General features: G+C 38.8%; 1 protein-coding gene across 1 annotated transcript; it reads right to left on the bottom strand.

Moving 5' to 3' along the window:
* Positions 1-415: 415 nt before the first annotated feature.
* Positions 416-10,392, bottom strand: tmc2a (transmembrane channel-like 2a). The gene is made up of 21 exons (XM_020615147.1): positions 10,356-10,392; positions 9,653-9,691; positions 9,274-9,546; positions 9,105-9,177; positions 7,884-8,042; positions 7,679-7,769; positions 7,516-7,597; positions 7,329-7,435; positions 6,896-6,994; positions 6,157-6,299; positions 5,675-5,822; positions 5,322-5,510; positions 4,956-5,135; positions 4,172-4,330; positions 3,748-3,876; positions 3,124-3,191; positions 2,582-2,821; positions 1,670-1,795; positions 1,360-1,438; positions 846-966; positions 416-688 (listed from the first exon to the last, which is right to left on the bottom strand). Exons 1-21 carry the CDS (start codon positions 10,390-10,392, stop codon positions 474-476), a joined length of 2,757 nt encoding a protein of 918 aa, XP_020470803.1. The 3' UTR covers positions 416-473.
* Positions 10,393-12,061: the final 1,669 nt, after the last annotated feature.

Below are 12,061 nucleotides of genomic sequence, written 5' to 3'. Positions count from 1 at the left end.
AACAACATGAAAACATACATAATTGACATTATTAACACACTAGAATTAAATTAAAGAGATCCAATATGCCCTCTACCATTTAGATTTACAATGTGTCAAGACATGTCAGATTAGTAAAACCACGTGTCACTTAAGTCAAAACAATGAGAAAAGTCTCTTTTTGTAAATTTATTTTATCATTGATCAGGTTAAACAGCATTTTCAGTCAAAGGTGTTAACAATCCAGCCAACAAATTCCAATTATGCTCCAACCTGGTTAGTAAAAGACTGGTATTTGAGCTACATCTGGGCAGTTTGTAGCAATCTGGCTTCATAGAGGCCTCATGTATGTTTGCCCAAGTGGGTTGTAAATGGGGACTATCCACTAAATGTAAATTAGAATCACACACAATTACAAGAAATCACTTTATTCTGCAAGAAGGAGAAATGAACAGAGATGGTATGAGAGATGAACACATAATATCCACAGACTGTTATCTCAAAGGGGGCCCTCTCCCACGGCCTCGGCCCTGTCCACCACCTGGACCCGCCATCGATCCAGGTCCTCTCGGCCCAGGTGGCCGGCTCACTGGCCCCCTCGTGTTGGGGTTGGTTGATGCCAGAGCCACATCTTTCTCCAGGTTAACACCTTTACCAGCTGACCCTGGCTTTGTCTTAGTTGGCTTTGCTTGTGGTTCTGGTATTTTTTCTGTTTAGAAAGAGACAGTGATAAGCCAGTTGTATGTTTCACAGCTTCAGTATCTCAGTGGATACATGACATCAAGTCTCTACCATTTCAACTTTTAACATACAATGTTATTTAAGTGCAGAGGACAATGTGCAAAGCTGTGCAGGATTTAACTGACCGGGCTCTGGTGGAGGAGCTAGGGGTATAAGGGATCGGTTCGGTAGCAGGTCCTCTAGATCTTTCATGACCTGGTTGGTACTATCTGTGTTGTTCCTCCGGTTCTTCTCTTCATCCCGAGCCTGGACACAGAAAGCAATGGAGATGGTGGGCCAAAAAATAAATAAATAAATAAAAATTCTGAAAACGAAAGATTCTGAGAGATTCAGTAAGTGAGGTGAAAGCGAAGGTGTGGATGGCTCGTGATAGTCTATGTTTTTATTATTTTTCTTTAATCTTAAGGGAGGGCATGAATATCTGTACCAAATGTCATGGCAACCCATCCAAAAAGCTTTTGAGTTATTTCAATAATGGCCCAGCTGAAGTCCCTCTCCCTGGAGCCATGCTGCTAGCATAGTTAAAAATAGTTTGAACAGTAAGCTGCACTCATTTGTTAACAAAAGTCTGTTGGCAAAATAAGTCATCTCAGCAGTGTGCAGAAGTGTACATTACTGCTGTCTCCATTATCTACTTACCATCTGCATCTTCTTCTTCAGCTCCATGTTGGAGTTTTGGTAGGCCTCAGACACTGAGTTCAGATAGTAAATGGCCAGTCTGTAAAGGAGAGATGACAGGATTTGTTGTTTTTCAGTGGGTGCAAAGATGAAATGGGAAGTTTTGCAGCAACAAACAAAAACCTTTAAATTTCTCTGTGTTTGGGTGTGTTTATGTTTCTGTCCAGAGATGTGTGAATGTGAAAAGTACATTTGTTTTAAAGTAGTGGTGAACATACTGTAACTAAACTGACAAGAGGCTCACGAGATTCTGTGATAGATTTATACCCACACCATGAGCAGTACAGCTGGTATTATGAGACCCGGGTTGGCTGCATAGCTGAAGATTGTCCCCATGAAGGCAGGCAGGTCCAAGTCAATCGTCTCCATGATCACATCAAACATCTTTGCCTTCCCACTGTTAAAATCAACATGGTCAGCATGTGGGAGACTGTATTGGCTCATGTTCATTTGTAACTATGCATTCCCGATGTATGCGATGCGTGACTGAACATATACTATAACATCTTTGTATAGATGTGGTTTTATTTCATTCCACAGTATGTGGTAGTGCTTGACAGCACAGTGGTGTGGTGGTTAGCACTGTCGTCTCATAGCAAGAAAGGTCCAGGTTCAACCATAGGCTGATCCGGAGCCTTTCTATGCCTGTATGAGTTCTCTCCATGTACTCCAGCTACCCCACATGACCCTATTCAGGAATAAGTGGTATAGATAATGGATGGATGGATAGAACTGACTGTATCTCATATGTACATGTATGACATTTCTGCCTGTTGATGCGCTTAAGTTGGAAAGCTGGGCTTCACTTGAGGTTGAATATTGTCACTTTTTCCTATGTTCTAAGAACCCAGCTTGTTTCATTCATGATTACTAAACCAGTTAAAGACTAATTAACTCGAGAGAAGTCACCTGCATGTACTGTTTAAAGATTTGGCTGTACTGTGAGATTGTGAGACCAATGAAGGCCAGATGTCCGAAAATGTTTTGTCTTCTTGCAGAATAAAGCAATTTCTTGCCAGTGGGGGGAATCCTAATTTACATTTATTAGATGCTATTATTGGAATAAAGCACCAATTCTTCCTAAGCATGGTGGAATCTGCATATAAAAGTTTTACTCTCATTTCTAACTATGCTCATAGAACTCAGTGATTTATGGTTTAATAGTTTTACTACTTGTTCTTACCTGAAGGGTCCACAGTCAAATGAAGGTGGCAGTGTCATGATGGTGTAGACAACAGGTAACAGACTGAGGAAGAGGATGAGGAGCAGCAGACCCATGTAGAAGTTGTTGGATTTGGAAGCCTTGAAGACTCTCTCATGGGGGACATTGGTGGCCATCACAGCCCAACACTGATAGTACATGGAGCTGAGAAGGCGGAGCACGTTGATGCCGACTAGCCCAGGAGCATAAAATGCACCCATCCTATTGACATGTTGTGATACAGCTCATTAAAGATTTCCTTTTAAAATGCTCTTTAGTCCTATATTTCCAGTACACACTGTTATTTGTACTATCAAACTTAAGCCAAATTAAAACTGAGTTATGAACTATAAAAAAGAAATTCTGACAACATTTGGAACTTTACTTTGGGACAAAAAAACAAAGAAGAAGACAAAAATATAATAAAATTAATGCATGATTTCTCAGCCTAAGGAGAGGGATCTTCTGTGGGGTGGCATTATTATTAATTGTGGACAATGAATATATAAAAATGAAGTTTGTACCAAATCATCCCTTGATTGAAGACCAAGCCAAGAACGTTGCCACTGATGTCAAACTCTCCATATGATGGCTGAAAATGAACAGAGATGATGATTACTATTTAATGAAGGCTTAGATAGAGAACTGTAATTTATTTAAGTTAATGGGTTTTACCCAACATAATGCCATAATAATAATAACAAAAAATGATAACAATATCAAGTCACCAACATATTTCTCCACAGCTAGACTGGATACAGTTTTAAAAGCTATGAAAGAGTCCACAGCCATTCTAGCAGTTCTATGAGGCTAGACAGCCGTGCTTTGAACCAAATGCTAACACTAACATGGCAACCTGCTCATATTAACAATATTAACAATGTTAAGATGCTTAATTTTAGAATGTATAATATTCACAATCTTGGCTTAGCATGTTAGCATGCTAACATTTCTAATTATCACTACAAAAGTATAACCATGAACCATCACTAAAGTTGTTAGTTACACCTTGTGCTTTTAGTTTAAAAAAAAAAAAAAGTTCTTTCGTGAACTCAGCTGCAGCTAATAGAATTTATTAAGGGTTGGTTTGATTAAGAATTGAAACTTAACAGTTGAAGTGAACTTTAAACAATGGCCTTCACACTCACAAATCCAGCCTCCAGGTCCCAGCACCAGCAGTAGTTGAGGAAGCGAACAATGACGGCTCTGGCAAAGTCACCAATCAGGATGGTCAGGTAGGTGACCTGAATGTCTGACACTGTCAGCTTTACAAACTCCTGGAACATGGACATCACACAATCCAGTTATTTATCAACTTAAAACTTATCTGATAGCAATTGTGCCTCTACAAGGAAGTTGTGGAAGAAGTCAGCATATGTGTCTGCACACCTTTCATTTGTTCTAAAATCAGAGGACAACCAGGTAAAACTGTCACATTTGGTGGTAACTGATGAGATGTAACAGAAACTTATGTCATATTGCAATTAATTAAAAAGCACTAGTGGATAAGTTGTGCTGTTTCTGTTTTGTATTCCAGAATAATAATTATAAAAGAGATTTGATTTTCATTACTATGCCAACAGCAGTCTCCCAGCAGGGTCCTCTGATGACGTCAGCGGGGTCCATGGGGGGTGGGGTGGCCTCTGAGTCATTGACCAGGCGTGAATAATTGGCGTAGTACTCCTTCATTGCCCAGATAGAGGAGTTTTTAATGGCCTGCTCTTGCTCAAGCTAAAAAGAGCAAAGAAGCCAATCAGTCAACAGATGTCTATTCAGCATACAGAAATCTTCCCAGGAAAGTAAAGGAGAGTTTTCTGTGGGAATGTTCTATGGGAAAGCTAAAAATTGCTCCAGACAGAAATATAAAAATAGTACATTTTCTAAATATGTACCACTTGAATGTTAAATGTGAAGTTGTATGCTTGGAGAAGCATACAAATGACATCAGTCTCAGTGATTATTTTCACTTCACAAAATAAAGAGACTGTACAGTTTCACTAAAATATAAGTGGGGTGTGTAAATTTTAACCTGAAGTTGGTGCCACAAGAAAAAAATCACCGAGTTGTAAAATGTAATAGGAAAGGTCAAAGGGGCAAAGTCACTTGTAAAAAGCATTTTAGGAATAGATATATTGACTGACTGGGCAACAATTCAACACTGCCATCATTAGACCAATATTCTTAAGACACTTATGTAAGAAAACATTTTCAGAAATTGAGATGATTGTTGTGGTGAGATTCTCTGAGGCATTTCAGAAACATAATCATCAAAGCAATACGTGGAAATGTGGAGCATTAGAAAACTATCCAAAAGGTCAGTTTGGAAAGGGAGGACACACACACACTGCTACCATACCTTGGTGTTGACCTCATCAAACAGGGCAAACAGGAAGGTGTAGAGGTTTCCCAGGAAGAGGGCGAAGATGCGTCCCAGCTGCCACTTGAGGGCGATTCGAGGATGGTAGTCCTCTAGCTCAGCGATGGTCTCAAAGAGAGGAGGACACAGCAGACCCAGCAGAGACATGATGATCTCCACCTGGACCAAAACAGTCAAAATTGCATAGAATTTGTTGCTTCATTTGTTTATTATATAAAGGGTTTAGAACTCTATGGATCCCAGCTATAAACAGAAAGCTGTAGTATTTATAATTTACCTTTAACCTTTGACATTTAGTAATAGCAGCAGCAGTATTTTGAATCAGAGCCATGTGATCATCATTACCTCATTTTTCTCATACCAGCTGAGGTCATCCCTGGTGGCAAATTCCTGAGACCTCTTCACCACAAAGTAGATGAGGTATCCGCTGCCACCGAGGCTGCAGATGATCAGGAAGTTAGCCAGGACTCTGAGGAACCTCCGCAGGTGAATGTTCTCATCCTTCTGGTTCTCCTGCTCATCCACAATAGACTCCTGTTCTTGGCAAAAAAGGAAGTAGACAACTGAATCAACTAGAGAAGCAGTTAGCTCAGTGTCCTGAAAAAATACGATTTACTTATATAGTACCTAATGAAACAGACTTTCTTATTTAAATATAATGATCTATATTATATTAAGTGTATGGTTGCCATGGTTACCTTGAAGCTGGTGGTGATGGAGGCATACTTGTTGTCAGCAGTCTCTGCATTACCAATGAGATAATCCCAACTTGTGAACATCTTCCAGGAGAATGTGAACTCTCCTTCGTCTCCATCTCCGCCACCAACATCAGCATTTTTAGCCATTCTGAAAAACCAAACAGCCTTGGACATGTAGGCAGACAAACCTGTGCACTATCAAAATAATCTTCACATTTGCATCATTAAACTCAAAATGTACATATTTACTGTTGTTTTATCATGATATTATGCTTTCTGTTATCCATGTTTAAGTTACAGCTTTCTCTGTTTTGTCACATAAAAAAAATATTTTAACTAACTCAGAGTAAAAGCATTTTTTCCAACTCAAATCATTCAAATGGCCAGAACTGGAGTTTAATGATTTTCACCACACTTTGACTTGATTTAACTTGTTCAACAATAAACGTCCTTGAAAAAGTTTGACACTTGTGCAGACTCACGTGCGGATCACAACCATCAGACTGTAGCCAAAAGTGCCGATCCCGACCATGAGGTAGGACAGAGGCAGTCTAAACTTCAGCAAGCCGATGGTCCTCTGGTCGTTGTAATAGCCGTAAAACATGACTGAATATTTGCAGTATCCCTAAGACAAAAAAGAGATGGCAACAATATTTACAAATTTTCATTCCTCTTTTGCTCACATTTTCTGTTAAAGCTACAGTCAGAGCAACTTAAATGCGCTGCGATGTTAGGTTAGAGTGTTTTATTACTTTTTACTTTATTGACAGCTAAACACATTCAGTCTCACTTATCTAGAAGCCAAGTCTTCACTCTCACAGTTCAGAATTTAAAATTCTTCCTCTAGGTGTTCTGGCTGGCAAATTAAACACATCCAGGAGGTGAACAGATTGTGTGAGCTTTGGAAAACACAGTGTCTCATCAAAACCATGGAATTTTGTGGTGTAAGCATTGAAATGGTTTCATAATTTCACAGTTTTCTTTATTTGTCTTGAAAAGAAGGTGAGATGGACTATTTAATTAATCTTTTCTACTTTTTTCTTGTAGTTTACATTTATAAATACTTAAATAAGTACCATGAATTTTGTTGTAGACACAATAGTTTGTTTATTTACATTTTGTGGTTTTCTTTGTTTCTGTAGGATGAGTGACAGTTGGGCAAATTTATATGACAGTAATTTAAAAACCTTTATCATCATCTTCATCCTGGATCAGACTCACTTGGAAGTCCATGAGGACGGAGTAGTCCTGAGCGGTGGGCTGCTCTGCTCTGGGTACAGTCTTCCTGGGAACACTCCCGTAGGGAAGGCCCATCAGGACCTGCAAAACAAAAACATAATTAAGTAAAGGTTAACTTTCTTCCAGCCATCAGTGGTCCAAAGCTCTGGACCAATTTGTCCTTAAAAGGAAGGCTGGCTGAGTGAGTGCTGTGCTTTGAATGTCTCTATAAAACCTTTATCGGAAAGCACAGTCTGATTTTAATCTGTTGTATTGGACAAAATTCTCTTTGAGCTTTATTAATACTTATAAAATAATGACATACAATTGTATGTATTTTTACACACATTATATGCTTTGAAAATGTTTTGGAAAGAGCAAATTAAACTGATTTTATTGCAACATTTAATACAAAAACAAGATTATACTACAGCACCTCAGGAATGACCACCAGTCCAAATGTAAAGCCAAAAAGAACGAGGTTCATTCCATACATCCAGCGCAGAAAGATAAAGTAAGAAGCCACAGATGATCCAAAGTGACCTGTGGAGAGGGAGATGCCTTTTTTTACATACATTTTCACTGTTTAGCTAAAGAGGACAGTTGTGCTGTTAAAAACTTACTTTCCACCTCTTTAATCCTACTCTCCCAGGGGATACAGGCTGTTCTGAAGTTCTCAAAATCTCTTTGAAACTTGATCCATTTCTGAGATTTAAAAAAGGATAAAAACTTGTAGAAAGAAAACAAACACACAAACCTGGGAGAAGTGTACATTTTGTGTCTAACCTTGGTCATCATCACTTTGTAGGCATACCACTTCCTGCCTTTTCCTTTGCCCAAAGCTCCTTCAAACTTATCCACAAATGTTTGAGCCTCCCTAGAAAGAGACAATGTCATATTAGACAACAGTCCAACAAAAATAAATACTAACTCCATGAAAAGCTGTGTTGCATGTAAGAACCCTCTTCCAGAATTAAAAGCAGATGATTACTTGAGGTGCATGAGCCTCCGCTTCATCCTCCATGGCTTGTTCCTGATATTAGCAATCAGTTTCTTCTTCTCCTCCACCTCCTCCTTCAGCCGGGCCATCTCTCCCTCTGACAAGGATTCCTCCTCCTCATCATCGGAGTGTGAGCTGGAGTCAGATGAACTGGAGGAGAAAAGGCAGTGAAGACAGAGGGTATTTTAGGGTGTTTCCTGGGTATAATATTTAACATGATTACTATCTAAGTTTATTATGATATAATGCCGACTTGCTAGGGCAGTATGTCCAATGTAATGGACAAATAAAAATCTGACCAGGTGGTGGCACTCGCTGAAAAGTCAGGGAATTACCAAAACCATCTTGGACAGGACAAAAACCTGTGGGCCAAGTTGCATGGCAATCCTTATGCAAGTTGCTGGGACATTTTACTCAGAACTGCAAATATCAGAGTGGAACTAGAAGAAAAGTCCTTAGGATTTATCCTCTGGGCAGTAGTATCCTCTGGATTCTTCCAATACGTGTTGAGACATTTTACTATAAACCAAAAATGGCAAAGTTGTGGAAAGGTCAGATGATCACCATAATGAGTAGGCATCACCCTCTGGGGACCGTGAATGACTGTAAAAAAACAACTTCATATCACTTCAGCTCAAAGTTGTTACAATATTTTAGTCTGGATCAAAATGGTTAGACCCCTAGCAATGGATCAACTTAGATATCCCTAGAGTTACACTGCTAACTTAGCTAAAAATGGCTTTTTGGTCACACAACTAGTAAACTAAGGTTGATATGTTGTACCCCAAAGACTGCAGAACAATTACCATGTTTTCTGCTGTTATTTAGTAAACTAAGGTTGATATGTTGTACCAAAGACTGCAGAACAATTACCATGATGTTTTCTGCTGTTATGTATGCTCACTACAAGACTTTCCACTGGTGCCACCCTCCAATTAAAATGACCAACTTGGATACAAGTTGATCACCTTAATCCTAATGACTTACAGTAGGTCATCCTCTGATGTTTGCATTAAGACAACGATTCAGCTTATGCACAAATAATGCAATTTACTGAGCACTTTCATGCTCCACAAACAATTAGTCTTTTCCATTAGAGCCAGTCAGACAAAATATACACTTTGCAGGTGGCATATATCATTTTAATGTGCAGATTGCTATGAACTTTGGATCTGGGGCAATGTTGAACTAACAGTACTTCCTTTGGCCTACCTCTCATCTTTCTTCTTTTTCTTCTTCTTCTTCATGTCCTTGTCATCATCCTTGTCTTTCCCCTTGTCCTTCCCTTTGGCACCACCCTTCTTACCCTTACTGTCTTCTTCCTCCTTCCCTCCTTTCTTTCCTCCTCCCTTCTTTCTCTTCTTTCCTTTCCCCACATCACTGTCCTCCTCATCACTGTCCTGGGCTTTGCCTCCTTTCTTCTTATTGGCTGCTCCTCCTCGTTTTTTCTTGGGAGTCTCATCCTCACTGTCATCCTCATCATCACTGGCATCTCTCCGTTTCTTGGTGGGCTTCTTCTTCCTGCGCCCTCTAGGAGCTTCATCTTCCTCCTCATCTTCATCATCCTCGTCCTCATCGGCTCCACGGCCTCTTCCCTTTGCACCTCCTCTTTTGGCTGCTGGCCTCCTGTTTGCTCGCTTTCGGGTGCCGCTATCTAAATCCAGACCAAATAAACCACACCATAGTATTCTCAGAATTAGATCGACCTGTACTGTTAATTTATTTAATCAGGTTCAAGACAAACTGCTTAATCCACTCACCATCACTGTCACTCACTTCCCCATCGATTTCTATCCCAACTGAGGAAGAACACAAAAAACAGCACAACTTAATCAAATACTCATCCACCTCAACAAACCGTGAGCACGTGCAACACCAGTAATTATAATACTGTTCTATAAATAATGAGCTAAATTCACTGCAGGTGGGCTCTAGCTTAAAATTTATGTCATTATTATTGAGACCACGTTTTTCTTTTCATAAAAATCAAACTTTTTAAAATATATCTGATTATTAAAAACCTGGATGACAATTTAGTATCACTAAAATATCTCAACAACTTTAGGATGGCTTGTTCTGGCATTCATGGTTCCCAGAGGGTAAATCCTATTGACTTTGGTGATCCACTGACATTTCTTATAGCAGCACCATGAAGGTGACATTTTTTATTTTTAATGAAATGTATGGATGGCTATGAATGGTTTGCTATGAAATTTGTTTTCATCTACTGCCATTATCAGGTCAAAATTTGACTTTGTCCACTATTTTGGTTTATGATGAAATACCGTACATGCAGTACTACTAACATTCTCATCAACCTCTGCTGTTAAACTATGAGAGTGAACATAGTAGAATAAAAGATGTCATTTAAAAAAGAGGTACTAAAACACTGAATATCAGCTGCACACATGATTGTAACTTACACAGAACAAATTAATCTTCCAGTCCTAATCTTCAACTCACCTTCTTCCAATTCAGCGGCAAGATTTTTTCTGGGCATGATGAAAAATAAAAGTGTCTGTCCTCCGTGGTGCTCGACCAGTCTCAGGTATCTGACTGGTCAGTCACTATGACGATTGCTGCATGTGACCTGCTCGGAACGGGTGTTCTTGGAGCGATGCAGTAAACTGTGGAAACCACTGTAGCTGACCAAACAAAAATCCTCCAGCTGCTGGGACATTTAGATTCTATTATGATTACACAGCTATAGGTCATACCAGGCCTGTACTGATCCTTAGACATAATGCTATTCATTGTTGTTCTGTAGCTGTCCTGCTTTGTTTTTCCTAAGTGGCCAAAAGACTGCATTATCTAAAGTGACACACTTTCACTCATCTTGTTAATGGAAACCGCACACACAAGAAGACCAGACGTCCTAAAAATTTAATGAAGGGTTAGGTTTCTTTATGCAAAGTTCATTAAGCAAACAGTAAATATGCTGAAATTACACTGCAGCTGCACAATTGTTTTGTTCTGAGGCTTTCTGTACAAATACAGCAGGTAAGAAACACAGTTAACCTGAAGCAAAGACTGACAGCAGCTACCTGTGTGTGCAGAGCTAGAAAATGCACAGTCTCATTAAATAATAAAGTAGAGCTCATTTTTCACACCCAAAATGATTCTGTTACACGGTGGTCAGTTGCTACAGGTGAGATTACAACCTTTCAAACTTATGTTGGTGTGTCTATTCGTGGCCACATTCTTGCCCACCAAGTCAGAGGATGGGCACAAGTGTTTCATATGTTAATGTTAATAAAATGTTGCTATCTTTATGTGTTTAATTAAGTGGACACTACACATTTTATGACAAATTTTAATGTAAGAAAGTATACAAATGTACTGCATGTATATGAGAGTAGCTTATATGCTGTATGTGTAGGCAAAAGTGTAATATATGAACATGGATAAGTAGTAATGGCAATAGAGCTTCTGTTTTTGCATTTTCATTATTGAACTGCTCATCACAAGGAAGACAACAAATGTTGTATATCTGTTTACTGAAGCAAATAAAACAGTACATTTACTGCAAAGTGATGCTCAAGATAAGCAAGCACATTTCAAAGACTAAAAACCACTGTGCATGACAAAAAGATTCTTAAAAAATCCACTTATGAAAGCTATACCTACCTGTTCCTCTCATTCTTCAAATGATATATTTGTATTGATAATGTTTATATGTTGTAGAAATTCTGCATTGGGACAAACCTGTGGTCATGATACCAATGTCTAAAAAAACAGTGGATGTTTCTAAATCAATATTTCATGCTTGATCACCATGAAAAATGCATGAGTAATGAAATGATAGTGGCTCAGTTCTCAGGAGTGCTGCAATTTTACTGCACATCTGCTGCAGGACAACATGAGTCTATGTATGATGGAGGGGCTAGAATGAAAAAGGTATTCAACTTATTTGATTTGATTTTGATTTGATTTATTCTTTCAAGCATGTAAAGACAGTTGATATGTCAACACACATAATTTTACACATATCCAACAAATGCTAATCCAATATCAATTTGCTTATACCTAATACATGCTTGAATGGAGTAGAAAGAAGTCAGACTTATCCAGTCCTACCCCATGACATCATCTTACATCATTGGTTTGCAAGCAGTATCTCTACATAGATAATTCTCTTCTACACCACACAAGTAATATACTAAAAAAAT

Source organism: Monopterus albus, unplaced genomic scaffold (assembly GCF_001952655.1).
Source record: "Monopterus albus unplaced genomic scaffold, M_albus_1.0 scaffold158.1, whole genome shotgun sequence".
Lineage (NCBI taxonomy): Eukaryota > Metazoa > Chordata > Actinopteri > Synbranchiformes > Synbranchidae > Monopterus > Monopterus albus.
Note: the sequence above shows the minus strand (reverse complement) of the source record. Positions and strands in the feature narration are given on the sequence as shown.